At 44.3% G+C, this 17,690-nt stretch overlaps 2 protein-coding genes across 2 annotated transcripts; one reads left to right on the top strand and one right to left on the bottom strand.

Moving 5' to 3' along the window:
• Positions 1 to 13,171: 13,171 nt before the first annotated feature.
• On the top strand, positions 13,172 to 13,615 carry LOC132383643 (histone H1-like). Its single transcript, XM_059954839.1, has one exon. It carries the CDS (start codon positions 13,172 to 13,174, stop codon positions 13,613 to 13,615), a length of 444 nt encoding a protein of 147 aa, XP_059810822.1.
• A 2,130-nt stretch (positions 13,616 to 15,745) lies between these two features.
• On the bottom strand, positions 15,746 to 16,057 carry LOC132383642 (histone H4-like). The gene has a single exon (XM_059954837.1). It carries the CDS (start codon positions 16,055 to 16,057, stop codon positions 15,746 to 15,748), a length of 312 nt encoding a protein of 103 aa, XP_059810820.1.
• Between the last annotated feature and the right edge of the window lie 1,633 nt (positions 16,058 to 17,690).

Below are 17,690 nucleotides of genomic sequence, written 5' to 3'. Positions count from 1 at the left end.
GTTGACTCCTGCTATTTGATGTCCTTTAAAACATCAAAACATCCCTTCCTTACTTCAATACTGATGGGACAATCTCCAAGTACCACGGAGATGTTCTCCTTGATCAAGCACATCTCTCCCTCCTCTCTTCCCTCCACTCCATCGTACCTGCAGCATTTGTTCTGTGAAATGCTACAGGTATTTGTAGCATTTGTTGCCCCTCGCACAGACATTTATTGTTCGGGATATAATATCCCAGCCGCGTGCATGGATCCATGGCCAGAGGCCATCTGCTGTTCACAAACACAGCACAGTACAGGGGTGGCACTTTGGCCCTTCTCTACTTATTCCTGTGTCTGTCTAAGATTTCCTTAAATACTCCTGTGCTCTCTGCCTCTACCAGCACCCCTGACAGTGCATTCAAAATCTCCACCACTCTGTTTTCTTCACTTCCTTCCCTGACCTTAAATACAATCTTACTGGTAGAAGGATTTTAAACCTGTGAACAATATTGCTAGCAATCTACACCAACTATGTCCTGCAAAATTCTAAAAAATTCTGACAAACCTCTCCTGAGCCAATGCCACTAGAGGAAAAATCTCCAGCAAGTCGAGCCTCTCCTCAGCGCACACCACCTCCAGACAACCTGGTAAACCACCTCTGCTCCTGCTCCCAAACCTCCACGTGCCTCCTATAATGAGGTGACCAGAACTGAACACTGTATCTCAATGTGCCCTCACCAGCTTTTATAAAGCTGTAACATAATATCCTGGTGCTTGAACTCAATGCCTTGCCTGATGAAGACTATCATGCAGTACACTGACTTTATCTCTGTCAACCTGTGCTCACAGTTTAAGTGACACTGTATGGTTTGACCCCAACATCCTTCTCTTTGTCAAAACTGTTAATGTTTCTGCCATATCAGAAACAAATCAATATCCTGATGTATCGTTTGGAACTCTTCTTTGCAATGCACATTGCCACCAAATTGTGTGCCATCTGCAGATTTACTCACCCACACTACCACATTTTTATCCACATCATTTATATCATGAACAATCAATGTCCCAGTACAAACCTCTCTGGATCACGACTCATCATGGTCCTCCACCCAGAATAGGACCCATGCACCAGTATCCTCTCCCTTCCATTGGAAAGCCAATCGGCCACATCACTGTGGATCCATCTTAAATACCTTGTTGAGTCTACCATGTGGGAGATTGTCAAACACCTCACCGGGTTTGATTTCAGCTTTTTAAAGCATACAAATGCTTTTTCCTGCTCCTTGACTAAATTAATTTCCTCTCTCATCATCCAAGGTCCCTGTACCTGCCATCCTTGACCCTCCCTCTTACTGGAACAAACTGGCCCTGAAACACTGTGCCTCTGATCTTTAAACAAACTCATGTCAGGTGTGGAATTGCCACAAAATCCATCATTACGGTATTAAGCAGCATCCGTAGCTTCAATCTCTCCATTCAGTGACTGGTGTTCCCGTTCACATCCCCCTGTCAATCTCATTTCAACCCTCCCAGGTAGCAGGAATGAACCTCATGATACAGACCCGCCCCCCTCCAGTGAAGGTGGAAACTATCCCTCTTGTACAGGTCACCAGAAGACGTTCCAGTGATCCAGAATACTGAAACCTGCCCCTGCACCAGCTCCTCAGCCACACATTCATCTGCTCTAACTTTCTGTCCCTAACACCACTGCCACACGGCACTGGGATTTATCCAGAGTTTACAACCCTTCAGGTTCTACTCTTTAACTTCTTCCCTAACTCTCAACATTCACTGTGTGGGACCCCTTCCCTTTTCTGCCTGTCCATTGGTACCAAGGTGAACCACTACCTCTGGCTGAATGAACACTGTCCCTCCGTTCTGTTTCTGCTCTGAGACGTCCCTGACCCTGGCACCAGGGAGCAACACACTATCATTTTTTGGATCCAGAATCTGTTATTCACCCCCACCAGCCCAACTATCGATATGCCCAGAACTTGGCCCTCACCCGGTAAGCTTCAGAGGCAGTCTCAGTGACAGGATATCCCCCAGCGCCGCGAAAACAGGTACAGTGTTGCTGAGGACAATGGCCACAGGAGCTTGCTGTACTGAGGGCCTGTTTCCGTTACATCTCCTCGCAGCCACTCAGTTACCTGCTGCCTGTAGCTTTGGAGAGACCACCTCACTGAAGCTCCAATCTGTAATACACTCAGTGTCATGTCGGGTCCTCAGTATGTCCACCTTCACTCCACTTCCTTTGTACAGTCAGTGTGGAGCTAGAGCTGGGTGCACAACCCACGGTCCTCTCAGGGACACTGAGAGCCTCCTTTGTGTCACAAGGCCTCCAGGGTGATCACACAAGTGCCCCAGCTGATTTCTCCACTGTCCTCATTCTGAAAGTAAAGCAGGAAAGCACAACTCATCAGACTCTAACAGTCTGTGTTCTCAGCCTCCTCTCACTAAAGGCTCTCAAGAAAATGCTTCAACTCCCCAGTGTTACATTCTTCATCTACAACTTAAATCCTACCTCATCATTGTGGGCCAAGGGACCTGTCCTGCCCTGTAATGTTCTATGTTCTTCGACCTATGTACTAAATTTTAGACATCCCTGTTATGGGGAAAGGCTTCTCACTGTCTGTCCTGCAACACCCCTCACAATCTTATACACCGTCTCAGATTCTGCTCCTTTCTGAGGAAAGCAAACTCAAACCATCCAATCTCACGTCATTGACGAGAAGGGGACACTAGCAGGGATGATGGCAGACTAGCAGTGGCTTCAATTTCTGGGAGCAAATCGGATGGCGCAGCAAAGACAGTTACCAGGGTAGAAGAAATAGTATTCTACAGTCAGGGTAGTGCAGCGCTAACAATGGAAATCTTTATCCAACATAAAAGCCAAAGGCAAAATTGGAGCTAAAATTAGTGGGAAGTTAGAGAATTGGGAAGCTTTTTAAAACCAGCAAAATCAGCTGAAAAGTCATAAAGAGGGGAAAAAGATGGAATACAAAGGTAAGCTAAACAGTGGTAGTAAAGATGATACCAAACGTTTACTCAGATATATGAAGAGCAAAATGGAATTGAGTTCTGTAACCATTGCACTAAACAAGATGCTACCCCCTCGTCTTTAAACCCCTCCGTTGACCCAGACCTCATGCCCACCGTAGTAAAGAATTTCCAACATTCCCTACATCAGATGCACGTCAGCTCTGGCAGGTTTTCCAGCCATTACGTCCTGCAAAGCAAACCCAACAGCATGAATGGCAGAGATGCTTCACAACCAGATGAGCTTGACCCCTTTTGTACTTGCTTTTAAAGGGAGAGTATAACCACAGCTATGAGGATAGGTTTAGCGTCTGGTGACCCTGTGATCTCTGTCTTGGAGGCCAACATCAGGCTGTCTTTCAAGAGGCTGAACCCTCGCAAGGTAGCAGGGCCTGATGGAATACCTGGTATGGCTCTGAAAACCTGTGCCTACCTACTGGTGGAAGTGGGCAAAGACATTTTCAATCTCACAGAATTTCTGACCTGCTTCAAAAGGGCAACAACTGTACCCATACCCAAGAAGGTTAGTGTGAGTTGCCTCAAAAACTAATTTACAGTAGCTCTCACATCTGCGGTTAGGAAATGCTTTGAGAGGTTGGTCACGGATAGAATTAACACCCCTCCCAGGAATGACCTGGACCCACTGCAATTTGCCTATTACTACAATATGTCTGCAGTCAATGCGGTCTCAATAGCTCTCCGCACAGCATTGGATCACCTGGGCAATGCGAATGCCGATGTCAGGATGCTGTTTGTTGACGAGACCTCAGCATTTAATACCATCATTCCTACAGTCCTGATAAAACAGCTGCAGAGCCTGGCGCTCTGCGCCTCCCTTTGCAACTTGATCTTCAGCTTTCCAGCACCTGGTGTGGCTTATCGCTCAAGACTTCAAAGCCAATCTGCACATCCAGAGCTCGACCATCAGGGTCCTGCAGGAAGCTCGCGAGGCTTACCTTAGTGCGAGGACACTAACCTGTGCGCCATCCACGCCGCTACCATCCAGCTGGCTCGATGCTTCTGCGCGGAGCCTGCTTAAACCCGGCCTTTGCATTAAACGCAACAAAAGGCTCTTTTAGGAGCCACTATCTTGGCAGAGTAAAGGGATATCATCTGCCGCACCACTGTTTTGGTTCCCAACCTACTGAGAGAATCCTTTCAATCCTCCTGTGATGCATTAACAAATCTGCCCAAAATTGACCGGCTGAGTTCAGGTGCAGCCTGTCCCACTTTGACAGGTCACCTCTGCCCCAGCAGAGCTCCCAGTGGTTTGAAACCTAAATCCATCCTCCTGTACCAGGTCCTCATCCTCACATCCATCTGCCCTGTCCCCCAGTTCCTGTCCTCACCAGTACATGGCATCAGGAGTAATCCAGTGACAACAGATCTCCTTGTCTCCATCGTCCCCTGCTGTAAATCAGACATAACAGGTCTGGCTGTCGCTGTTCTCCTCTGAAAGGCCGTGTCTCCTGTTGATCAAATCTACAAGTCCAACTGCTTCACCAGTACATTAAATAGATTCAATTTCCCTTTCCAGTTTCCAGGTCCCTGTCCACTGGACCATCCAGGAGGTGCCCCCTTTTTATTACTACCATTGGGCCAGAGGTACAGGAGCCTGAACCCACACTGAATGTTTTAGGACAGCTTCGTCCTCACCAATGTCAGATGAACACAGCTAAACATCAGAATCACAAAATCGTCTTGGTGGAAGGAGACAGAGGGTGGTCGTGGAAGCTTGTCATTCAGTGTGGAGGCCTCTGACCAATGACATTAACAGAGATTGTAGCTGGTACTGTCATTTGTCATCGATGTGAACAATTTCTCTGACATTGTTGTGAATGTGGCGAGTGAGTTTGCAGATGAGGTGTGACATGCAGCCATACAATGTATTAAGGGGGAGTAAATCCACGAGATCTGAGTAATTACTTCATGGAGGATGAGGTGAAAATCCTCAGGCCACTGATGAAAGTCCTTAAAAATGGAAAGAGGCTAATGTCGTTCTGTCCTTCGCAAAGACAAGCCGGGAAGTACAATCAGGTTTCCTGACTTCACTCATGGGGGAGCTACTGGAGAGGATTCTGAGTCACGATGTACCAGCATTTGAATAGCCAGAGTCTGGTTAGGTGTCAGAAGGCTTTGTGCATTGGGAGTTGTGGTTTGACAATCTCTGAGTTTTTGAAGAAAAGTATGATAAAAAGATATATGTGTTACTATATGGACCTTGGAAAAGTCTCACATGGCAGCCTGGTCTGGAATGTTAGGCCCCATTGTACACAGGGTGAGCAAGTCAGCTGGATTCAAAGTTGTCTGGGAGGTAGGAAGCAGAGGGTTGTGCTTGAAGGTTCTTTCACAGAATGGAGGCTGGGGATTAGTGGTGAGCCGCAGTGGCCAGAGTTGGGAGCCTCGGCATTCATTATTTATATAAATGATTTGTACATGTTCTTGACAGGGAAGACGGTGGTCGTAGGTTAAAGTGGGATCTTGATCGGTTGGGGAGGAGGGTCACGGCGTGGCAAATACACTTCAATATAGATAAGTGAGAGGCGGTGCATATTCGAAAGTCAAACCAGTGTAGAACTTACACAATTAATGATCGGTCATTAGGGAGTGTAATGGACCCGCCAGATTTCGGGGTAAAGTGTAGAACCAGTTCATTGAAGTGGTCTCACTGGTAGACAGGCTGGTGCATAACGGGGTTTAACATGCTGGCACGAACACACGAGGAAATGTGCAGGTGCTGGAAATTCAAGCAACACACACACAATGCTGCCGGGCCTGCTGCGTTCCACCAGCATTTTGTGTTTCTGACATGCTGGCATTCACTAGTCACGGAATTGAGTATATCTTTTTGTACATTATGTTGCAGTGGTGTTAATGATTGGAGGCCACAGTGAAGGTGCAGATGTGAACATTGTGTTAGCATCAATCCGAGAGATTTTGTGAATCGCGAACAACGCGGAACAAAATGCTGGAGGAACCCAGCAAGTCAGGAAGCATCTCCCACCAGAGTCCTGATGAAGGGTCTCAGCACGAAATGTCGACCGTTTATTCCCACCATTGATGCTGCCTGACTTGCTGATTCAGAGAGTGTTTTAAAGGGGCGGGCGGCCTAGACCAGTGCCACTGAGTTTGTGGGTCCGAACACATCGCCGGATTTCCCAACGCTCCCTGTAGAAAATGAAAAAATATTTCTGTTACGGAATCGCCCCACTCCCCACAGCAGTCCTGAAGAAGGTATTGACCGCAAAGTTGTAATTAGTTTTGTTACGTACTCGTGACACGTGACAGTGGAGCCCTTATGTGACTGGGGTTGAAGTTGTACTGGACTTGAGGTGATGGTCTTGTGATGGTGGAATGATGTCATTTTCCCGCCAGTAGAGATCATGTGACGGTTTTTTTTTACAGGTTATAAAAGGTAGACCCCACCCTGTGAGGAGGGGCAGTTCGTGGCTGGATTTGCCAGGTTGACTTCATGCCGCTGTGTGTTTTAAGTGATGACGCAGTTTAGTTGAAGGATGAAGTTTTTATTTAACGTCTAACGTTTATAAGGTCATTGCCAGCAGGTACTTTATGATTCTGTTAGTTCGCAATTAGAGGAGAGTGAAGATTCAAAGTTGGAAGTTAAAGATCGAGGAGAATCGCTTTCTCCAGTGAAACGGGGGCGATCTTTGTTCGATCTTTATTTGGAAGGATTTCGTTGACTATCTTCGCGTTAATCCCTAGGTTTAACTAGAAAGGATTGAAGGTAGTGGAGAAGGAAAGGTCAGTGCCTTTAAGCCGTTCTGTTTCGTGAATTCTTCGTGGGAAGTTCGATGTCGGGGATCGAAGCAAGCGACGTGAAAGAGAACCTAAATCGTCCTGTAATGTCTCTCCTTTTAAATGGACTGTGAGCATATCGAACTTTTGGCAATACCACTTTAAAGAACTGTTTTGGAATATCACTTTACGAACTGTTTGAACAGCCGCTCAGCAGCTGTTTCCGGTTACGGTAGTGTTTGTTTACTTTTGGGGGGTTTGTTTTCTGTGTTTAATAAACGTGTTGTTTGTTATAAGAAACCCTTGCCGAACTCATATATTTATTGTTGCCTGAATACGTAACATTAAATATGGGGGCTGCGTCTGGATTGAATCATTTGAGTTTAAATGCTTGCTAACTTTTTAATCGTGTTTTGGAAACGGGGATTACTCGGTTCTTTTGTTTGGCTTGTTGTGGTATTCGGCAGCAATGAATATTGATGAGTTTCTGGCTTCGCCAGCTGCGGAGGTGTTGGCGAAGGCGAAAAAAACTGAGGTGTTTGAGATAGCTAGTAGATTGCGACTTAAAGGTATTTTGCAGACTACTTCTAAGGCTGTAATACAGAGGAAAATCGCGTCACACAATGTGGATTTGGATGTTTTTGATGAATCGATTTTAGAGTCGTTTCAAATAAATAATCTGGAGATGCAGTTGCAAATCGAACAAATGAAATTGGAGAGGTGTAAATTGGAGATGGAACAAAAGCAGAGAGAATTTGCATATGCAATGGAGGAATTAAAGTCTGGAAATCAGTCTTCTGGTTCTAAAAAAACGTTTGTTGCTAGTCAAGAAATTAAATTGGTCCCTCCATTTACTGAAACAGAAATGAAAAGGTATTTTCAACATTTTGAAACTATTGCTCGGATGTCAGAGTGGCCGAAAGATAAATGGTCAGTGTTGTTACAGAGTGTAATTAAAGGCAAAGCACAACAAGTTTACACAGCTTTAACAGCTGCACAAGCTCTTGATTATGATATTGTAAAGAGGCATATTTTAAACGCATATGAGTTAGTCCCAGAAGCATATAGGGAAAGATTCAGAAGTTTGAAAAAGTCTGTGGAAAAAACTTATGTGGAATTTGCCTATGATAAAGCTATGTGTTTTGAGAGATGGGTTTCTTCTAAAAATGTAAATGGGGACTATGATACATTGAGAGAGCTGATTTTAATGGAGGAATTTAAAAGAAATATTCCTGTTGAAGTAAGGACCTACTTAAATGAGAAGGATGCTGATAAATTGCAGGACTGTGCTAGATTAGCTGATGAGTATGTTTTGATCCATAAGAACAAATTTCCTCAGGGCAGAATTTTTAAGAGGAAAAATAACATGGAGACTCCAGGTAAATCTGAAATTAAATCGGAGGTTAATGAGAAAGTTGATGAGAAAGGAAAGCCTGTGAAGGAAAGACAGTTTGGTCTTACTTGTAACTATTGTAAGAAGCCTGGCCATGTAATAGCTAACTGTTTCAAATTGAGAAAGAAAGAGAAGGAAGCAGTTCCAGATGCTTGTGTGCAACATACGGAAGCACCTGTAAAGTTACAGGGTTTGATAAACACAAATGAGGCTTTGTTAGAGTCTGACCAAGTTAGAAAGGGATATGATCATTTTGTAACTGAAGGGTTTGTATCCTTGAAGGAAGGATCTACTCTGCAGCCAATAAAAATCCTTAGGGATACTGGTGCTTCTCAATCATTGATGTTAGACAGTGTGTTGAAGTTTAATGAAGAGTCTGATACAGGTGAGGTAAATTACATAAGAGGTGTTGGAAGTGATTTTATGCCTGTACATTTCCATAAAGTAAATTTAAAGTCGGGGTTAGTTACAGGATTTGTTAAAGCAGGATTACAGCATAGCTTACCTGTGAAGGGTATTTATTTATTGTTAGGTAATGACTTGGCAGGTGGACAAGTTTTTCCTGAAGTGCATTTGACAATGGAGTCAGAGGAACCAGAGTTGAATTCTAACACAGATTCTTCCTGTGTTGTGACTAGAGCTATGGCTAAAAAGATTGATGCGCAGAATGAGGTTGTTATTCAGGACTGTTCAACTCAGGATTCGAGTTTTGAGGATGTGTCAGAGACTTTCTTATCTTCGTTGTTTGAACAAGATTCTGGGAGTAAGTCTGACTATAAAGATTTATCTTTGTCTAGGAAGGAGATGATAGCAGAGCAGAATAGAGACTCTGAGATTATAAAATTAAAAGAGCAGGTTTTACTAGATAGTGAAATTGATAAGGTGCCAGTAGGATATTACTTGGAAAAAGGAGTGTTGATGAGGAAGTGGAAATCGCCTACAATTCCTGCAAGTGAGGATTGGAATGTTGTTTACCAGGTAGTTGTTCCAAAAGCTTATCGAAATGAGATTTTGACTTTAGCTCATAGTGTGCCTTTAGGTGGACATCAAGGGGTAAGGAAAACTGTGGACAAGATTTTAAAACATTTTTACTGGCCTGGTCTAAGAAAGGATGTGGCGATGTTTTGTAAAACGTGCCATACTTGTCAAATTGTGGCTAAACCAAATCAGGTTACACCAGTAGCTCCATTACAACCTATCCCAGCATTTGGTGAACCATTTTCTAAAGTTATTGTAGATTGTGTTGGTCCATTACCAAAGACAACAACTGGTTATCAGTATTTGTTGACTATCATGTGTACTTCTTCTAGGTTTCCAGAGGCAGTACCACTTAGGAATATAAAAGCTAAAACTGTGACAAAGGCCCTTATAAATTTTTTAACTTATTTTGGATTACCTAAGGAGATACAAACTGATCAAGGCAGTAATTTTATGGCTGGATTGTTTCAACAGATAGTTTATAAATTGGGAGCTAAGCAAATCACTTCGTCTGCATACCATCCAGAATCGCAGGATGCCTTGGAGAGGTTTCATTCTACCCTCAAGAATATGATTAGGACATTTTGTGTGGAAAATGAAAGTGACTGGAATGAGGGTATAAACTTACTTTTATTTGTAGTAAGGGAATCGGTACAGGAATCTTTAGGTTTTAGTCCATTTGAACTTGTGTTTGTGCATAGAGTTAGAGGACCTTTAGCTTTGTTGAAAGAACAGTGGATTAATAAGGAAGTACACACTAATTTGTTGGACTATGTGTTGAAATTTAAGGACAGGTTACATAAAGCTTGTAGCTTAGCTAAGGAAAATTTAAAGTTGGCTCAGGAGAACATGAAGATTTGGTATGATAAAGACGCTAGGATGAGGATGTTTAAGCCTGGAGATAAGGTGTTGGTTCTTTTCCCAGTGCAGACAAATCCTTTACAAGCTAGATTTCATGGTCCTTATGAAATTGTGTCTAAAATCAATGATGTGGATTACGTGGTAAAAACTCTAGATCGTAGAAGGTCAACACAACTTTGCCATATAAATATGTTGAATCCATATTTTGAGAAACAATCTGATACTGTGACTGTTGTGGTTAGTGAGAATGAGTTTGATTTAACTAGGAACATGATAGATGATTCATCTGACTTTCATTCTAAATCCAACATTGTTTCTGTTAGGTTACCAAATTCAACCATTCTGGAAAATATTGATGAAAAATTAGCACATTTACAGTTAGATCAGAGACAACAGATGAAGGAGTTGATTTTTAAATACAGGGAGTTGTTTCCAGATGTTCCGAGAAGGACTACTATAGCTTCACATGATGTAGATGTTGGGGATGCCAAACCTATTAAACAACATCCATATAGGATGAACATGGAAAAATGTGAACTTGCTGAGAAAGAAATTGAATATATGTTAGAGAATAATATCATTAGACATTCTAACTCGAATTGGAGTTCGCCATGTGTTATGGTGCCAAAGCCAGATGGTAGTATTAGGTTTTGTACGGATTATAGGAAGGTGAATGCTGTAACGAAAACAGATGCATATCCAATTCCTAGAGTAGATGATTGTGTAGATAAAGTTGGAAAGGCAAAGTTCCTTACAAAGATTGATTTATTGAAAGGGTATTGGTGTGTTCCATTAACGGACAGAGGTAGAGAGATTTCTGCATTTGTAACTCCATCTGGGTTATATGAGTATAATGTTCTTCCATTTGGGATGAAGAATGCCCCGGGTACTTTCCAGAGGATGATTAACTTTGTGATTCAGGGATTGAAAGATACTGATGCTTATATTGATGATTTAGTGACAGGAAATGATACTTGGGAAGCACACATTATTGCGATGGAGAAATTGTTTGAAAGGCTTTCAAAAGTTAACTTAACTATTAATGTAGCTAAGAGTGAATTTGGACATGCCACTGTGACTTACCTTGGTTATGTTGTGGGTCAAGGTAAGGTAGCTCCTGTTCAGGCAAACGTTCAGGCAATTTTAGAGATTCCCACTCCAACGGGGAAAAAAACTCTCAGAAGTTTTTTGGGAATGGTAGGATATTATCGGAAATTTTGTAAGAATTTTGCTAATGTTGCCCTTCCATTAACTAACCTTCTGCGGAAGAATGAGAAGTTTGTATGGACGGTGCCTTGTCAAGAAGCATTTGAAAAATTGAAAACAATGATATGTCAACAACCTGTGCTTAAGGCACCTGACTTTGGAAAACCTTTTTCATTGGCTGTGGATGCTAGTGATGAGGCTGCAGGAGCAGTATTAATGCAAAGGAATGAGGGTGATGAGGTTGATCATCCAGTAGCTTACTTTTCTAAGAAATTTAATAAGCATCAAAGAAATTATTCGACAATAGAGAAAGAATTGTTATCTCTTGTTTTAGCTTTGGAATATTTTGAGGTATATGTTAGTACAACTGAGAAACCACTTATAGTTTACACTGATCATAATCCGTTAGTTTTTCTGAGTAAGATGAAAAACAAAAACAGAAGGTTATTAAATTGGAGTTTGATGTTACAAGAGTTCAATATTGTGATACCTCATATTAAAGGTAAAGATAATGTGGTTGCTGATTGTCTATCTAGATGTTGAATGTACACTGTAATTTTTTTATGGAGTGTTTTTTTTCAATTGTAACACTCCTAATGTATTGTGAGTTATAAGCTGTTATATGATGGTGTTGTGTATTGTGTATGTCATAAAATTTATACCTTTGTTTTTCTTGTAAGCAATTGTTAAAAATTTTTGTTCTTGTCAGACCAAAAATTTTTTTTTGGAGGGAGGTGTTACCTACTCGTGGCACATGACAGTGGAGCCCTTGTCATGTGACTGGGGTTGAAGCTGTACTGGACTAGAGGTGATGGTCTTGTGATGGTGGAATGATGTCATTTTCCCGCCAGTAGAGATCATGTGACGGGTTTTTTTTACAGGTTATAAAAGGTAGACCCCACCCTGTGAGGAGGGGCAGTTCGTGGCTGGATTTGCCAGGTTGACTTCATGCCGCTGTGTGTTTTAAGTGATGACGCAGTTTAGTTGAAGGATGAAGTTTTTATTTAATGTCTAAAGTTTATAAGGTCATTGCCAGCAGGTTCTTTATGATTCTGTTAGTTCGCAATTAGAGGAGAGTGAAGATTCAAAGTTGGAAGTTAAAGATCGAGGAGAATCGCTTTCTCCAGTGAAACGGGGGCGATCTTTGTTCGATCTTTATTTGGAAGGATTTCGTTGACTATCTTCGCGTTAATCCCTAGGTTTAACTAGAAAGGATTGAAGGTAGTGGAGAAGGAAAGGTCAGTGCCTTTAAGCCGTTCTGTTTCGTGAATTCTTCGTGGGAAGTTCGATGTCGGGGATCGAAGCAAGCGACGTGAAAGAGAACCTAAATCGTCCTGTAAAGTCTCTCCTTTTAAATGGACTGTGAGCATATCGAACTTTTGGCAATACCACTTTGAAGAACTGTTTTGGAATATCACTTTACGAACTGTTTGAACAGCCGCTCATCAGCTGTTTCCGGTTACGGTAGTGTTTGTTTACTTTTGGTGGGTTTGTTTTCTGTGTTTAATAATCGTGTTGTTTGTTATAAGAAACCCTTGCCGAACTCATATATTTATTGTTGCCTGAATACGTAACAGTTTAAAAATTTCAGCCGAAAAGCAGAGAACAAGTTACAGATCCGGAAAAAGAACATTGGCATTGCTGTTACGAAACAGGTTAAAATCATAAGTGCTGCCTTTAATCCCGACTAAACATTCTCTCCAGCGAACATTCCGGCCTCAGTGACAGACTGGGACTAGTCCGAGTCTCCGCAGCGTCCGATTTGAATTGGAATCGGCGAGTTTTTAAAGAGAGAGAAGCACAGAAAAATGAAGCTGCCGGGAGCTGAAAGCAGGATGTCTCCGACCCGTCCGCTCGCTACCTTTAAATTGCTCTGTGCCGCCACCCTTCGCTTCATTTCTCATTCAAAAAAAAAAAAAAATTCTGATTGTGAGAAGGATTTATCAGAGTCGACGACATGACCGAGACAGCACCCGCCGAAACAGCTCCTCCAGCCGCACCCGCCGCCGCAAAGAAGACTCCCAAGAAGAAGGCGGCTGTCCGGAGCAAACCAACCGGTCCCTCGCTGGGCGAACAGATCGATAAGATCGTGGCGGGTTGTCACGATAGGAAGGGTATGTCCGGTGCGTCCATCATGAAGGCTCTGGGCGGCAGCGGTGTTGATGTGGTGAAACGTCGTCCCCAGATCAAGATGAGCATCAAGAGGAAAGTGGAAAGCGGCTCCTTGGTTCAGGCCAAGGGCTCGGATATTTCGGGATCCTTTAAATCCGGTAAAGGGAAAACTGCCGTGAAGGTGGTGAAGAAAGCGAACAAGCCATCGGCAAATAATTCTGCAAACTTTAGCTCTCCCAGCAAGAAGCTTGGCGCCAAGAAACCAGCGGCTAAAAAAAGCGGGAGCTAAGAAACCCGCGGCGAAGAAAGCGGCGCCGAAGCCCAAGAGCCCCAAGAAAGCCGCAGCCCCGTAGACGAAGGCGGCCAAGAAGCCGAAGTCGAAATCCGCGAAACCAAAGAAGACAGCAGTCAAAAAGTGAATTGAGAATCCACCATTTGTGTGTATCTGAACCCAACGGCTCTTCTCAGAGCCACCCACATCTCAGAAAGGAGCTGAATCTGGATATTGTGTTTCCCGTGATGGAGATTTCCGTGGCATTTTCTCCGGCAATACCGAGATTTTGGTACCTCGCTAACACTCGGTGCGGCCCGGACGAGCCAGTTTTAGAAGTGAAACCTGGACGTTCAAGCTGAGATTCAGTCGGGGTTTGTGATAGATATGGTATCAGGCCTAGTTCCTCCCCCATCCCGGGAGAGTGACAGACATCGAATTGAATTGACCTTATTAATTATATCGTTCGGAGACATGAGGGGTAAAAATTTTTACCCTACGTCTCCGTCTAAAACATCTAATTTATAGTAATTTTTAATAAATATTATACACAACAGGATGGGTAATATAACAGGAATACGTTGCGTCAGCATGAATTAAGCAGCCTGATGGCCTGCGGAGTTTCCGCGCCTCACAGCCGAAAATTCAATTCAGTTGTGTAGATCGCGAACGGCTGACTCCCGGGAGAGGGTTAAGGGAGGGATCCCTCTCTGGGGATGGACTGTACGGGGAGGAAATATGATAAACCACCCGGTAGCCGACAGACCTTCATTACGCGTCTAAGAAATTGGGGAAATCGCTGTATTTCGCGAAACCGTTGGAAATTGGTTGGACAAAATGGAGGCGGAGCTGGAAGATGAGAGGTGGCTCTTTTCTGGCGGAGGACGGGACCATTCTCGGTCCACGGACAGCCATTGTGAAAAACAAAGAAAACGGCAGCGGTCGCACAAGCTGTACCTGGCCGGTGTGTGGGAGAAATGAATGATCAGCAGAGATGCTGAAGGGGAGAGAGTGCGTTCATCTACGGTCAATCCCTGCGTTAACCTGACGTGAGTGTTGGAATTTGCAGAACTGAACAGAGCCATTGAACATTCCCAAAGACACCTCAGGAGGATGGCAGAGGGATATTGTACTTCGCTACAATAATAAGCAGGAACTGATAGCCCTTTCCTCTGCCGCGATCGTTGCTCTTAAAAGAGCCTTTTCTTGTGTTTCGTGTGTACGTTGGGCTTAGGCGCGCTCCCCCGGATGCGGCGAGCCAACTGGAAGGGAAGTTTGCGGATGAGCAGCTCGGTGGATTTCTGGTAGCGCCGGATCTCCCTCAGAGCCACGATGAGGCCGGAAGCGATGAGGCTTCTTCACTCCGCCGGTGGCAGGAGCGCTCTTCCACGCCGCTTTGGTCGCCAACTGTTTGCGAGGAGCTTTTCCGCCAGTCGATTTGCGCGCTGTCCGCTTGGTGCGGGCCATTCTGCTTCAAGAGAAACAACACAGGGTGAAATACAACGACGAGAATGACTAAACAGACTCCAGGACAGGATTTTATACGGTTAGAGTACGGTCGTCCCATTGTATCCGATTGGCAAAACATCAGGTTTCTATGAACGGAGTGCGGTTGTTGCTATTGGCTCAGTCCTTCATTCATCACGCGCAGTCTCACAACGAATATTGATTCGCGTCTGAGTTCGGATCCTGTAAAATACCGTAGTTGTCGGTTTACAGCCAATCAGAGTATAGTGTGATTGGTGCCGAATTACTTCAAATTACCAGCAACCGTGTTTGAAAATATTTTTCCCCAATTAATTAAATCACGGATTATCCGCTTTCAGTTCCATTTAATAAATGCAAAATTTGAATATATGCATCTGGTCTTTTGGAGTGAACTGATTTCTGTTCGTGACGGCAAAGATTAAGGTCGATTTTAATTTTAATTCATTCAATGAGGTTTTGCGGGCATCACCGACTTAAAAAGCAGAATCGCATGCCTTTCAAGCAGGCCCAGTGAATCTTTATTTAAATGTGTAACACAATTTATTATTTATGCACGAAAAATAACATTTTACCCAAGTTATGAACTTAGCTCCCTCTGTGAGGCGGTGGGTGGCTCTTAGAAGAGCCTTTGTGTTGTTCTCGGGAGGAAGTGGGAGTTTTTCAGCCGCCGAAGCCATAGAGAGTGCGGCCCTGGCGTTTCAGAGCGTACACCACATCCATGGCAGTGACCGTCTTGCGCTTGGCGTGTTCAGTGTAGGTAACCGCATCCCGGATCACATTCTCCAGGAAAACCTTCAGCACCCCGCGGGTCTCCTCGTTGATCAGACCCGAGATCCGCTTGACGCCGGCACGGCGAGCCAGACGCCGGATGACCGGTTTGGTGATGCCCTGGATGTTATCACGGAGCACTTTACGGTGCCCCCTGGCTCCGCCTTTGCCCAGTCCTTTGCCTCCTTTCCCTCTGCCAGACATGACGCTGCTTCACTCAGGTCGCTGTTCTGTGACAAACCGACTTCTATCTTCTGCTGTCTCCTTCTTTTCACAGCGCTCCGACCTGCCCGAGAAACACGCAGAGAGACAGAGGCGGGGAGGGGAGGTGACAGAGTCAGAGTGAAAGACAGAGCCGAGAGCGGCCTCTCATCGTCCAGCTTCGCCTTCACTTTAATACACAGGCCAATTTCCAACGGTTTATCCTCAATAGAACAGAAACAAAGTGTTCTCATAAACCTTCAGATGCACATCTTCAATATTGAAGGTCAGTCTGTAATGTTAACACATAACTCGCTGTAGAACTGATACATAATACCTTTCAATTTCTGTTCAATTCTCCGAAAAGTAAAGGATGAAATTCTGAACCAGGGGACAATTGCGAGGACTGGAACCATAGAACATTACAGCACAGAAACAGGCCTTCTTGGCTGTGCCGAACCATTCTTCTGCCTTGTCCCACTGACCTGCACCTGGCCCATATCCCTCCATATACCTCTCATCCATGTACCTGTCCAAGTTTTTCTTAAATGTTAAAAGTGAGCTCGCATTTACCAGTTCATCTGGCAGCTCCTTCCACGCTCCCACCACTCTCTGTGTGAAGAAGCCCTCCCCCAATTTTCCCTCTAACCTTCACCCTTTACCCATGTCCTCTGTTTTTCTCTCCCCTAGCCTCAGTGGAAAAAGCCTGCTTGCATTCTATACCCATCATAATGTTATATAGCTCTATCAAGTCTCCCCTCATTCTTCTATGCTCCAGGGCATAAAGCACAAACTCTGTCTGTCCAGTCAAACACAGAGACATCTGGAAACACGCAGCAGGTCAAGCAGTGCCCGTGGTCAGAGAAACAGTGTTAACGTTTCAGGTACAACTTCACACCCTCCCTCTCCCACGACAGCCCTCTATTTTTCTAAGCTCCATGTAACCATCCAGGAGTCTCTTAAAATACATTATCGTTTCCGCCTCCACCATTACCACCAGCAGCCCATTCCACACACTCACTAGTCTCTGCATAAAAATGTTTTACCTCTGACATCTCCTCTATGCCTACTTCCAAGCAACTTAAAACTATGCCCTCTCATGCTAGCCATTTCAGCCCTGGGGAAAAGCCCCTGACTATCCACACGATCAGTGCCTCTCATTATCGTGTACACCTATGTGGTCAAAGTGGTCATCCCTGCAGACACAGACTAGTTCATTGGTCCTAAACTCCCTCACCCAGGTCAGCTGACAAGGTTTAGTGATGTGGTTCATATGGGCCTCAGTCAGGCCATTTTGTAAGATGTGTACAGAATTGGCTTTGCAATCAGAGACAGAGTGATGGCAGAGGGTTGTTTTGTGATCCGAAGCCGGTGACTGGTGAGGTGGGGAGGGGAGGAGACAGAGTCAGAGTGACGGACGGAGCCGAGAGTGGCCTCTCATCGTCCAGCTCCGCCTTCCAATGGTTTCTCCGCAACACAGCACTCCGGACAAATTCTTTCACATACCACGTACACACTGAATGATTCCGGGGATTCCTTTGCTTCCAAATCATAGGAAGTGATTTTAGAATGATAGCACCATAGAAAACATACAGCCCAATACAGGCCCTTCCACCCACAAAGTTGTGCTGAACGT

This window comes from Hypanus sabinus, chromosome 31 (genome assembly GCF_030144855.1).
Source record: "Hypanus sabinus isolate sHypSab1 chromosome 31, sHypSab1.hap1, whole genome shotgun sequence".
Lineage (NCBI taxonomy): Eukaryota > Metazoa > Chordata > Chondrichthyes > Myliobatiformes > Dasyatidae > Hypanus > Hypanus sabinus.
The sequence above is the reverse complement of the archived record's forward strand: the minus strand, read 5'-3'. Positions and strand labels throughout refer to the sequence as shown.